The 12,142-nt window shown below is 37.6% G+C and overlaps 1 protein-coding gene across 8 annotated transcripts in view; it reads left to right on the top strand.

Moving 5' to 3' along the window:
• The window catches only part of CTNNA2 (catenin alpha 2), a 1,050,986-nt gene that overhangs the window by 981,742 nt on the left and 57,102 nt on the right, over positions 1–12,142 (top strand). For all 8 annotated transcript variants that reach the window (XM_019750020.3, XM_074332253.2, XM_074332251.2 and 5 more), the window contains one exon: positions 8,386–8,499. In XM_019750020.3, coding sequence (XP_019605579.1) covers positions 8,386–8,499 — 114 coding nt within the window. The remainder of the gene's footprint in view (positions 1–8,385; positions 8,500–12,142) is intronic.

Below are 12,142 nucleotides of genomic sequence, written 5' to 3'. Positions count from 1 at the left end.
AAAACTAAATGCAGAATGGGCCTTGAAGAATCAAATTGATCCTTCAGCAATCTGCCTTTCAGCAATCAATTCCTATTTAATGGGGGTAGGCGGCGCTTCAGGACAGCTCCGGACAACGGTCTGCAGTAAACGAAGCTCATCCTTCAGAGTTTCAACCTTACCTTTCACGACCCTCCTACTCTCAGCAAAGGTCTACTCTGCTCGTCTTGCATGAGACTTCTCTGCTTCTTGCTGAGGCTTGTCCTTGGCGATCTACTGCTACATAGGAATTTTCTGATTACCCCAGTGTGATAGGTTCAAAGATGAATAAGAGAATCTGGCACACCAACATGCATTTGATTCTCATTATTTGCAGTGGTTACATCCTGTCATGGTGCCATGAACACAGGCTTAGAGAACCCTGACACTGCTCCTCAGTGAAATTCAGTATTAGGTTCCTGTGAGCCTCTGACCACATTTTCATCAACTGATCAACATATAATCTGGTTTTCTGTGTGTTTTTGTTTCAGGACACTATTTAATAGAGATTGTTAATTCATTACCATGAACTCACAGCCAACTGCATTGTAACTCATGCTTGAAGAAAGTTTATAGAACAAATGCATTTTCTGCATGAGGCTCACCAAAACTTTTGTACAACACTGAACAACACTTGAGCACTACACTTGGAAGCCATTTTGGGCAGAAACATAACCAACAAAAAGCATAAAAATGCAAAATAAAAATATAGCACTACACAGACGGAAGAAAGGGTGCTTGTTTACAGTATTCGAACTGTGGTGTTTGACCTCGGCTGGGAATATACACATGGGATGGCCCAAACTTTTGCTATATTGTGCGAATCTGTGGATAACTACAAAGGTATTGACTTTGAGATTACAAAGAAAATTTAGTGAGTGGAAAAATTCACAAATAAATAATATACAAATAGTAAAGGAGCATGTGTGTATTTAAGACATAAAATGTTCAACATGTAATATTGGAAATTAAAGTAAGTGGTAGGGTAGAAGGTGATGATGTCTTTGTGTCCAAGATATCTGTATTTAAAAAACAAAACAAAGCAAACAAAGAACAGTTGCTTCTCAAAAGAATGACCCTGATAATAATCTATAATGGTATCTCTATTCTCTATGCTAAACATTTGTAATTGGAACCTATTCATTTGATTACGTATGAAACAACAGGACCCAGGGGAGGGTTCAGCGAAAGATCTACAACTTAACTTCACATCCCCCAAACTGTGCATAATGTGCCCTGAAACGTTGCAAGATATTTTAAAATGTCCAGGGAACCACACAGAAATCTCGTAGATACTGTGTGAAATATTAGCTGAAGGTTGTTCAGTTTAAACATCAGGTTGGTACTTTCCTTTTGATGACATCATGTATTTGAGATGCTCGGTTTATGGTAGTTGCTGGGATAAAAAGCAAGCTCATATCTTGGCTATAGTAAAAAAAAAAAAAAAATGACGCAATGATCATAGTGGTGCATATATATTTTTTGATTAGTGTTTTTGTTTTCTTTGAATAAATACCCAAACGTGGAATTTTGCTGGGCTGTATACTTGATCTGTTTTTAATTTTTTGAGGAATCTCCAAACTGTTTTTCTTTTTTTTTTTTTAATTAAATTTATTGGGGTGACATTTGTTAGTAAAATTACATAGATTTCAGGTGTACAATTCTGTATTACATCATCTATAAATCCCATTGTGTGTTCATCACCCAGAGTCAGTTCTCCTTCATCACCATATATTTGATCCCTCTTACCTTCATCTCCCACCCCCCACCCCCCACCCCCCACCCCCCACCCCCCCTTACCCTCTGGTAACCACTAAACTATTGTCTGTGTCTATGAGTTTCTGTTTCTCATTTGTTTGTCTTGTTCTTTTGTTGTTTTTGGTTTATATACCACATATCAGTGAAATCACATGGTTCTCTGCTTTTTCTGTCTGACTTATTTCGCTCAGCATTACACTCTCAAGATCCATCCATGTTGTCACAAATGTTCCTATGTCATCTTTTCTTACCGCTGAATAGTATTCCATTGTATATATATACCACATCTTCTTTATCCATTCATCTAGAAGGACATTTTGGTCCAAACTGTTTTCTATAGTGGCTACAACAATTTGTAGTCCCACCAACAGTGCACAGGTTTCCTTTTCTCCACATCCTCACCAATACGTTATTGGTTGTTTTTTTTGATAACAGGCATTCTGATTGATGTGAGGTGGTATTTCATTGTGGTTTTTATTTGCATTTCCCTGATGATTAGTGATGTTGAGCATCTTTTCATGTGTGTTGGCCATCTGCATGTCTTCTTTGGAGATATGTCTTTTCATGTTCTTTGCCCATTTTTTGATTAGATTGTTTATTTTGTTGTTGTTGTTGAATTGTATGAGTTTCTTATATACTTTGGATATTAGCCCCATATAGGATACATCATTTGAGAGTATATTATCCCATTCAGTAGGTTGCCTTTTTGTTTTACTGAAGGTTTCTTTCACTGTACAGAAGCTTGTTAGTTCATGTATTCCCATTTGTTTATTTTTGCTTTTGTTTCCCTTATTCACGGGGACATGTCAAGGAATGGACAAAGAAGGTGTGATATGTATATTTACATAAAGGAATATTATGCAGCAATAAAAAAGAATGATATCTTGCCATTTGAGACAACATGGATAGATATAGAGAATATCATGCTAAGTTAAATAACTCAGGCAGATAAAGACAAATACTGTATGGTTTCACTTACATGTGGAATCTAAAGAAAAACCAACAAATAAAAACCAAAACAAACAAAACAAAACAAAACAAAAACAGACTCATAGAAACGAAAACCAAAGGAAAGGTCACCAGAAGCGAGGTGGTAGGGAGATGGGAGAAAAGGGGAATGGGAATATAGTCAATAATATTGTGATATGTTTATATGGTGACAGATGATTACCGTGTTTCCCCAAAAATAAGACCTAGCTGGAAAATCAGCTCTAATGCATCTTTTGGAGTGAAAAGTAATACATGACCCGGTCTTATTTTACTATAATAGAACACCGGGTCTTATATAATATAAGACTGGGTTTTATTTTACTATAAGACCCAGTATAATATTATATAATATAATATAATATAATATAATATAATATAATATAATATAATATAATATAATATAATATAATATAATACTGGCTCTTATATTAGTTATTGCTCCAAAGGACACGTTAGAGCTGATTTTTCCGGCTAGGTCTTATTTTAGGGAAACACAGTACTACAATTAGTGGAGTGATCACATTGTAAGGTATAAAAAAGTCAAATCACTATATTGTACACTTGAAACTAATATAACCAATATAAGATTGTATGCCAACTATAATTAAACAACAAAATAGTTTATAAAGCAAGCTCAGTGGATGTTCATTTGTATTCCAAGGTTTGGGAAGTCATATAACGTGCAACAGACACTAAGTTCTTAGGTCCAATTAACTTAATTCACTTTTTTGATCTAACTGCTTCATCAACAGAACTATTAGGTTTTTTGTTCTTGTTATTTATTGAAGTATTCTTCTTTTTCTTCTTTTTCTTCCTCCTCCTTCTTCTTCTTCTTCTTCTTCTTCTTCTTCTTCTTCTTCTTCTTCTTCTTCTTCTTCTTCTTCTTCTTCTTCATTTTATTTTTTTCTTTATTTATTTTCTTTTTTTCAGTTTAAAGGCACCATAAAAAAAAATTACTGAGACAATGAGAGTGCTGCAAGCAATAAAGTTTGGGAATCTATTGCCTAAATATATTTTGGTAATTTTTATGCTAATTTCCTTCTCTATGCCCTCGTTTCCTTATCTGCAAATGGTGGCCAATATTACATTAGGTATAAAGTGCTATCATAGACCTGGCCTTAGTAGATTCCCAGGAAATACTTTCTTTCCTCATCCTTCTGGGATGAAGTTTATCTTTATACAGTCAATGAAATAGAACTTGTCAAATAAGTCAACAATATTATTAGAATTGCAGGGATTGGAGTCAGAGTATTTGTCATAGAAAATAAAGGGTTGAAGAGACTATAAAAGCAATTTATGTGACAGAATTGATCTACCAATTACAGATTGCTATTATCCAGTTAATCAACATGGTTCCATAGGTCCCTAGTTTTGTTTTCTTAACTCAATTAATTAGAAATAATTGAGTACGATTTTTTATTTATTTGGTAATTCGATGTTGGTCATCCGTTTATCAAGTACTTGTTGAATGCTTACTACATGCCCCACTGTTGGAGGTGTCCTGAATATAGAGGTGAACAAATAGCCCAAAGTCCCTATATGCAAAGAATGTATAGTCCTTTGGTGGAAGACAGAGAACAAATAAGTAGATGTAATATGCCAGTTAATGTTCTGTGAAGAAAACCAAGGTATTGTAAGTGGAATAGAGCTCAGGATGAGTGTGGGTTTTATGAAGGGTGGTCGCTGGGTGACATTTTTGAAGAGACTTGGAAAAGGAGGAGAAAATAAGCCATAAAAGTATTAAGGGTTGAGGGGTGTGTTCCAGGCAGAGGGAATGGCACATGTGGCCTAAGGATCATATTGAATGAGATGGAAGCCATTGAAGGCTTTTAAGCTAGAGAATAACATGATCTGACATATCTTAGAGGGACCATCCTGGCTGTATTGGTGAGAAGAGAAACTATGGAGCAAGGGCAGAAGCAAGATCAGTTAGGAGGCCGCCAGAGTAATACAGGATAGAGATGCCAGTGACCAATGAGTCTCGACTGAGGAGATTCTGTTCTATATCAGCTTTAGGAAATCTTTAATTCTGTTTTCTAGTTTCCAGTCCATTCCAGTGATATAGAGCTCTGTTGGGAAATCTTTGTTCACGCATCACCCAAACTCTCCTGTTGCAGTTGCCAAACTATGTCTTCATCTTTCTGCTCCCAATGAAATTCTCATATTTGAGCCTTTCCTTTAAATGATCCTTAATATATTTTTCACATGTCCTGGTGAAACAGCTCTAAATCTTTCAGCTTTTTCTCATTTTGCTTCTCTATAGAAGCTGTTATAGAAGAGATTGAGCAATTGATTGGGAACCAGAGGCAGGTAGATTGATCCTGCTGGTAGAGTGATGTGTGGTGTGATGCCAGACAACTAACATGAGCTTTTTGAGCCTCCCTAATACACACAAGTTACTCTCATAGACTCTTAGAGGGGAGAGATTTTAAGGGCCAAATACTTTCATTGTGCCATTTTACAGATAAGACCCACTTTCGTAATCTAACAGCTAATAGTAGAACCAGGGAACTAATGATACCATGCAGGTATTAGGGGAGGCATGTTCCAGGCAGAGGGAATAGCACCTGTGGCCCGAGGACCACACTGAATGAGATGGAAGACATTGAGGGTTTTCATTGTTGTAAAAAGGCCATCCCTGAGAGAACAGAGGGCAGAACTGAAGCTTGACCCTAGGTCTCCTGCCTCCAGTCCAGTGAATTAGATATTTTATTTATTCTTTTTACCCTATAACACCATCTAATGATATAGTCTGATTATCTCTGTGCCCATTTGCAGACCCTCACTATTTTTCCATATATCTTTTAACTTGTGGAGGTCCTTGACCAACCCCAAAATAACACTCATTCTTTTGCAAATGAATAACTCAAAAAAAATAACAGCATGCGTAGGAGACACATTTACATGAAATTAGCAAACTGCACATGCATAGAACTGTTTACATTGGTGGCTTGAATGGGTTTGCTGCATGGCTAAGGCACAAGAAAATATTTTCATTTCATCAATTTGCCTGTGGTATTTGTGATGGGTAAAACATGGCCCTGGAACTCTGAACTTGTGAGGTATGACACCTTGGAAAATTTACTCAATAACTCTGCACCTGTTTAAAATAAAATGGGGATGGAATTTATTTCAGTAGGTTGCTGTAATGATTAAGTCCTTTAGCTGAGTGCCTGGGCCATAATGGGTGGTAAAAATGATTGTTGTTGTTTTTGTTGTTGTTGTTATTATTATTATTATTATTATTATTATTAGATATATATTGTATTAAGCATAATAATTATCACTATCACTTATTTAGTTCACTGTTATCGTTTACAAACTATTTTCATGCACATTTGATTCTGGAATCCTATGAGGCAGGCAGGACAAGTAGTGATTATTATCTCCATTTTATGAGTGAGGGGACAGAGGAGCAGAAAAGCTCGAAGTGACTTGGCAAAGAGAGCTTATGAGTGGCAGAGTTAGCACAAGAATACTCAGGTCCCCTGGCTCTATATTCAGGTTATTAGGCTTTTTTTTTTTTTTTTTTTCATTTTTGAACTTTATTTAGTTTCTGAGCCATCGTCACTTGAATAAAAGCTCATCATTATTAGCCTTCTGCTGCCAGATTCATCTGCTAAATACATGGATCTCTGAAATGTTGGACACCGTCCCATAGGCACTGTCATAGCCTCCTTTTTGTCCGTTGAGTGAGGTTTTCCATTTCACTTTTCTTTCTTCTTTTCAAAAACTAATGATGAAAAGTGTGTGCAATATTGTCAAGTCCTTTGTCAGCAGAATTTACTGACTTGCTGTAATTGTTCTGCAGCACACTCCAGAAGAGAGAAGGATGATTGGAGATTATTGTCTCTTTCCACAATGAGAATACACTCAGCTATTTGACCCAAGGTTTGCCCAGGTTATTAACCGGGCTTTAGCTAATAACATGTGGGAACAAAACTGTTTCCCTTTTCTTTTCACATTCCTGTGAAAGAAAATTGATCATCTGTAGATAACTGAGTAAATATTAATGAGATTGATGATGAGAGAGAAGGTAAACAGGAGGCATATGACAAAGCTTGGGAAATTACGAGGTAGAATGTGATATTGGCATGAAGGACCCCATTTTATGGCTGTCTGACCAATCTCAAGACTTCATCAATAACAACACCCAATTAATTACACTGAGGTAGCCAAAGAAAGCAGAAGAATAAAAATGTGCCCTTTTGGATGGGGAATGAGCAACTGCGTCATCAGTGCGGCTTGGGGTCTGTTCCTTCCTTCTGAAAGATAGAGTCCTGGGAGATGGTGCCACTGTGTGCCAAGAGGCAGTTTGTGGGTGACCAGCGGCTTTAAGCCTAATGACACTTGAGCTGAGAATCTGACACTACTGCACCATTTTTCCTTTGTGCACCGTCCTTTGCCACCTCCTAAGTTCATCCTCTTAGAATTTACAATGCACGATAGTATAGAGTCCATGCTTCAAACTGTCCGGACGTCGAAACCTTTGAAAAAGATATAACCTCTCACATCTCAATTTCTTTATCTGTGAAATGGAGATAATTGTGTCTACATCATAGGGCTGTTATAGAAACTGTAGAGTATGTAATGCACTTCGAGAAAGCAGTGAGAGACGCATGGAAAGCACTTAAAGCATGTTGTCTATTATTATTGTCATTAAAAATGGGGAGGGATTTTTTATTTCTGGTTTTATGGATTCATTGATATCCTTTCTCCAACTCTGACTTTACATGTTGGACAGCATTTCATCTAACTCTGCTCACTTTAAAACCATTCCATACCTCCAGTTGTTGCCTGATTTTAAATGTGAAAAAAAGAAACAACTATAGCAATGACAAAACGACTTAGAAAGAGCAATATGGCGTCAGACACATTGGGATGATTGGGTCTAAATGCTACTTCTGTTATTAGTTAGTTCAGAGACATTTGGATACTTTCCTTCTCGGAACCTTGCTTTTCTCAGTAGAGATGAGAATTCTCTATGCCTTGAAACCTAGCAGCCACATGAAAGAAAACATATACATGTACAATGGATTTTGTTGGAGTTGGGCGTTACGATTAGCTGGTTCAACAGCAGGGCATAAAATGCCCAGATCTCACATTGGCAGAAAACCCTGGTTCTGCTTGAAGTCTCCAAACGTATTTCATTATGCTGTATTGAGCTAAACGATGCTATTTATGAAAGAGTTCTTTAATCTTTAGTGAGTATGCAGTAATTTATTAATCACTTAAAAATATTTCTGAATCAATTGGTTTCAAAATCACAAGGACTAATGATGCCTCACCTCTATCTTAGTTTTGTATGGGTTGAAATGACACACAAATATACTTTTTCTTACAATTAGAAAGCATGTCATGTCAAGAGTTAGACTTGCTACACCTACAGGAGGAAGTAATACACAAAATGCATTTTTTAAAAAGAGATCAATTAGGGAAGCTTGATTTTTCTGACTCCATTCTAGCCAATACCTGCCGACGTAACCCCCTATGTGTAATCCCCTACAAGCTCTCTTTCCCGGGGGCTACTCAGCCTTTGAAGTGATGAAGTGTATGGGTGGCAATGAAGCTTCTCAATTTAATGTAGGCTGATTTTTCTCTTTTCCTTTGTATCGTTAGACCCCAGAAGAACTAGAGGACGATTCTGACTTTGAGCAGGAAGATTATGACGTGCGTAGTCGGACAAGTGTTCAGACCGAGGACGACCAGCTCATCGCAGGGCAGAGTGCACGGGTGAGTGGACATCCAGGACTGTGGTTTGTGGCCCAGTGGCTGCATTCACCAAATTGGTTTGAGGGAATTTCTGATTTGCAGGAACTTGGAATCCCAGATTCATGGCTCTGGAATCTGTGCTCTCATCTGGCATTGTTTTCAACAACTCACATTTTACGTAATGGAAAGAACCCCCACTGCTTCTGATTCCTTTGAACTCAGTTGTCTCTTCATCACTCAAAACATAGCAGCCACAACAAAGCAAACACTTACGTGTATAACGGATTTTGTTGGGAATGGGGATTGCGATTAGATGGTTCACAACAGCCAAGGACACAGGAAGTCCAGAACTCACATTGGCACAGACACCTTCGTGTGTCTTGAAGTCTCCAAGCTTGTTAACAGCACAAGAGGCAATGACAAATGGAGAATTAAAGTACTCCTTTTTCACTGGGCTGTCATTGCTCCACACTCTGGCCTAGGGTCTCTATAAATAAGACCACCTCTTTTGAAATTGCCTGAAGGCTATCAGAATAGAGAGAGAACTTTTTTCCCCGATACCTAATTTGGGCCAGGGCAGTAGCCCTAAATCTGTCTTCCATGTGATAGAAAAATAAATTATAGAGACATACTAGAAATATGCCAGTTTGAGTCATCTAGCAGGAAGCAAAGAAAGGTGAATGCTCTGGCTGACATTTGAAGATTCCTGAACACTTTGGGGCACTGTCCCCTAACACAAGTGTTCCAAAGAGGATCCTAGAATCTGACCAATCTGATCAGCTGTATCTGCTTGAGGGCAGAAGCAGGTAGTCAAGACCCGTGGCAAAAGATGAAATCCCTGGGAATTACAAAAGAGAGTGAGACTCTCCTCTCTTTAAAAGCTCAATTGCCACAGGGTAAAAGCAATCCAATTATAATAGAGCTGAGAATTAGGTACTTTAGTTTTCTATGTTAGGTTTAATGGCAGAAAAGATCATGGATAGGAAACATGAGGCTGAGACAGAGGTGATAAATTAGGATAAGGAATAGGAAACACCAGAAAGCTGACAGGGACTTAGAAACTGTGAAAGAAGAGTAAGAAACAACCAATTAGAGGTTAAAATAAAGAGGAGTCAAAGAAGACTAAGTCTTGTGCTGAGTCAAGAGAGTCTTTGTACTTAAAAACCTAAGTTCTCTTCTGTGCTTTATATCCCGATCGTCTCATCTAACAATTAAATAATCCAGAAAATATAGATGGACATGTTTAGGTGAAATGTGAGGGTAACAGCCAGAATATTAAAGACGTCCGGCTTTGATTTCAGAAAGACTTGGATTTGAATTTTAAAGCATAGAGTGAGGAGAGTGAGGACCGTGTTCAGTTACATGTTGCTGAATTTCCGGAACTTCAGTCCTGTCATCTGTAAAATGGGCATAGCAAACGTATGTGATAGAACTCTTCAGAAGTTTTAGTTAATATTGGTAAAAAAAAAAAAAAAAAATGAGGATAATACCAAACATATATTAAGTGCTCAATAAAGGGTGGCTGAAAAACGTTATTCTTTGGAAGAGAAATCTCTTCCGATCACAGGCTGGTGAAGGTCGAAAAGCACACACAACAGTAGGAAGCCCTCTACTTTTTAAAATTTCTTATAAGCTTTATTTAATTCTGCCCCCAATGTAGAAAATTGGGAAGTTCATTAAGCTGAGAGTCTTTTGAGCCTATGTTGGCATAATACTAAACTAATTCATCAACCAAGTCATTCATCTTCAAAATTAAGTAAAACAAGCATTTTATTTTTATGTCAATGACAAAGGGCAAGTTTGAGTAATTCATCCAAACTTCAATCAGTTCAAAATCAATTTGACTGATTGCAGCTCAGTATTTACACAGCCCAGTATCTGTTGACTTGTTTTCTCAAAGACCAAGCAATATTGTACAACCCTTATCATATTTTATATAATAATCACCATCTTTCAAAATATAACAATTAGTCCCACTTTTTACAGGGAGAATACAGTCCCACTGTACTTCCATTTCATGAATCTTTCTTACATTAGACACCGAGTCAATTACAGGTGGAAACAAAAGTCAAATGGCACCCATCTATATCATCTATTATTTCTTCACCCAATGGGTGAAAAGAAAATAGTCTCTTCTGAAATTTTTTTATTGTGAATTATGAACATGTCCAGGATAGTAAGAACAAAGTACCCCTATAATCGAGCACTTGCTGATTTGTCTTTTAGATCTATCATCTGGTCTGTGTGACTAACTCGCAGCAGACAGCATTAGTTATTGAGTCAGCTTGTTTTAGCCTGTAATTATATGATGACAAATCAGAGGCATAGAATTATGGCTGTAAGTTGGAAATAAGAGGGTGCATCGAATTGCTGAGATGACACAGATGGTTGAACTTTTGACCAGAGAAGTGTTAACTTGGTCAAATCGTGAAGGAGGCAAAAGTGGTCTTTGACAGAGGCAGTTGCTCTTCCCAGCAGCAAAGCCTCCCTTGTTAATGGCCTTATTTTGTGTTCTCATTTAGACGTTCCTCTCTGAAAATATTAAATTAATCTAAAAGGTGAAAGTGGAAGAAAAGCTTTTAGTACCCACTCCGACGTTACTCTCAAAGTCTGAAGTTAGAGTGTTTATTTCCTTTATGTATCCCTATCTGATGCTTCTCTACAACATTTTATGAGAAAGAGGGGAGGAGGAGGGTGAGAGAGAGAAAGGGAGGAGAGGGGGGGAGGGGAGGCAACGGGAGGGAGATTGCAATTAGGAGAAATGAGAATAGTCATACCCTGGTCTGATAAAATCCTGAAGGGATCAGACCTTTTGATCCTCAACATGACTTCTTATAATCCCTTTCTTCACAGGATGATAGAGCTAAAATTGGTCAGCAACAACTCGTAGGCACTTAACCTTGGTGACAGAATGTATTATCTCGAGTCACGCCGACCTGATTTTAAATACGGGCTCAGCCAAGCTGTGTGACTTTGGGCAACATCTTAACCTCTCCCTGCCTCATCTCTGTGTTTACATACACAGCTGCTACCTGGTAATGTCATTTGGAGAACTGGGTGATAAAATGTATCACAGGATTTGCCACATAATGTTAAGTGGATGGAGATGATGAGGATACATGTAGCATGAGCTAGTCATTCATTAGAAGAGGGGCCAAATGATTTAAACTGAAAGAGCTGGATGACTGAGGCAGTCGTGAAATTTTTTACTTAAATTAATGGAATTAATTACTTCAATTTTCCAACTCACTTCACAGCCTGAGACTGGTAAATTCATAGGACCTACACCTTAACAACTTCTAGTTATTAACCTGCTGTATATGCAAGGGAATCGAAACGGGTACGTTGAGTGTTAGCCCTTTTGCTCATTATTTGTGAACATTCATCTTCTTGAAACCTTAATGTCAGACTCTTGCTCGGTGTGTAAGAAACCAACACCTGTCAGTTTGGAAGCCCATAGACTTCAAAAGTCATTTTTCTTTTTGAGATTGGAAAAATAATTATATCAAAAGCTCCTTGAGGTTTAAATTGAAGAAATGATTCTCGGTTGAGTGGTTGTTGACGTGGATTAGTGATTTGTACTTTTATTTGATAAGTAGAGTTTATAACATTAATAAAAAAAAAATGGTTGGCTGTTCAGAGGAAAGGCTGGGAACCTGGGGTG

The sequence above is a fragment of the Rhinolophus sinicus genome, chromosome 2, assembly GCF_057876585.1.
Source record: "Rhinolophus sinicus isolate RSI-liver-muscle chromosome 2, RSI-T2T, whole genome shotgun sequence".
In the NCBI taxonomy this organism is placed as follows: Eukaryota; Metazoa; Chordata; class Mammalia; order Chiroptera; family Rhinolophidae; genus Rhinolophus; species Rhinolophus sinicus.
This window is presented reverse-complemented; position numbering and strand designations above follow the sequence as displayed.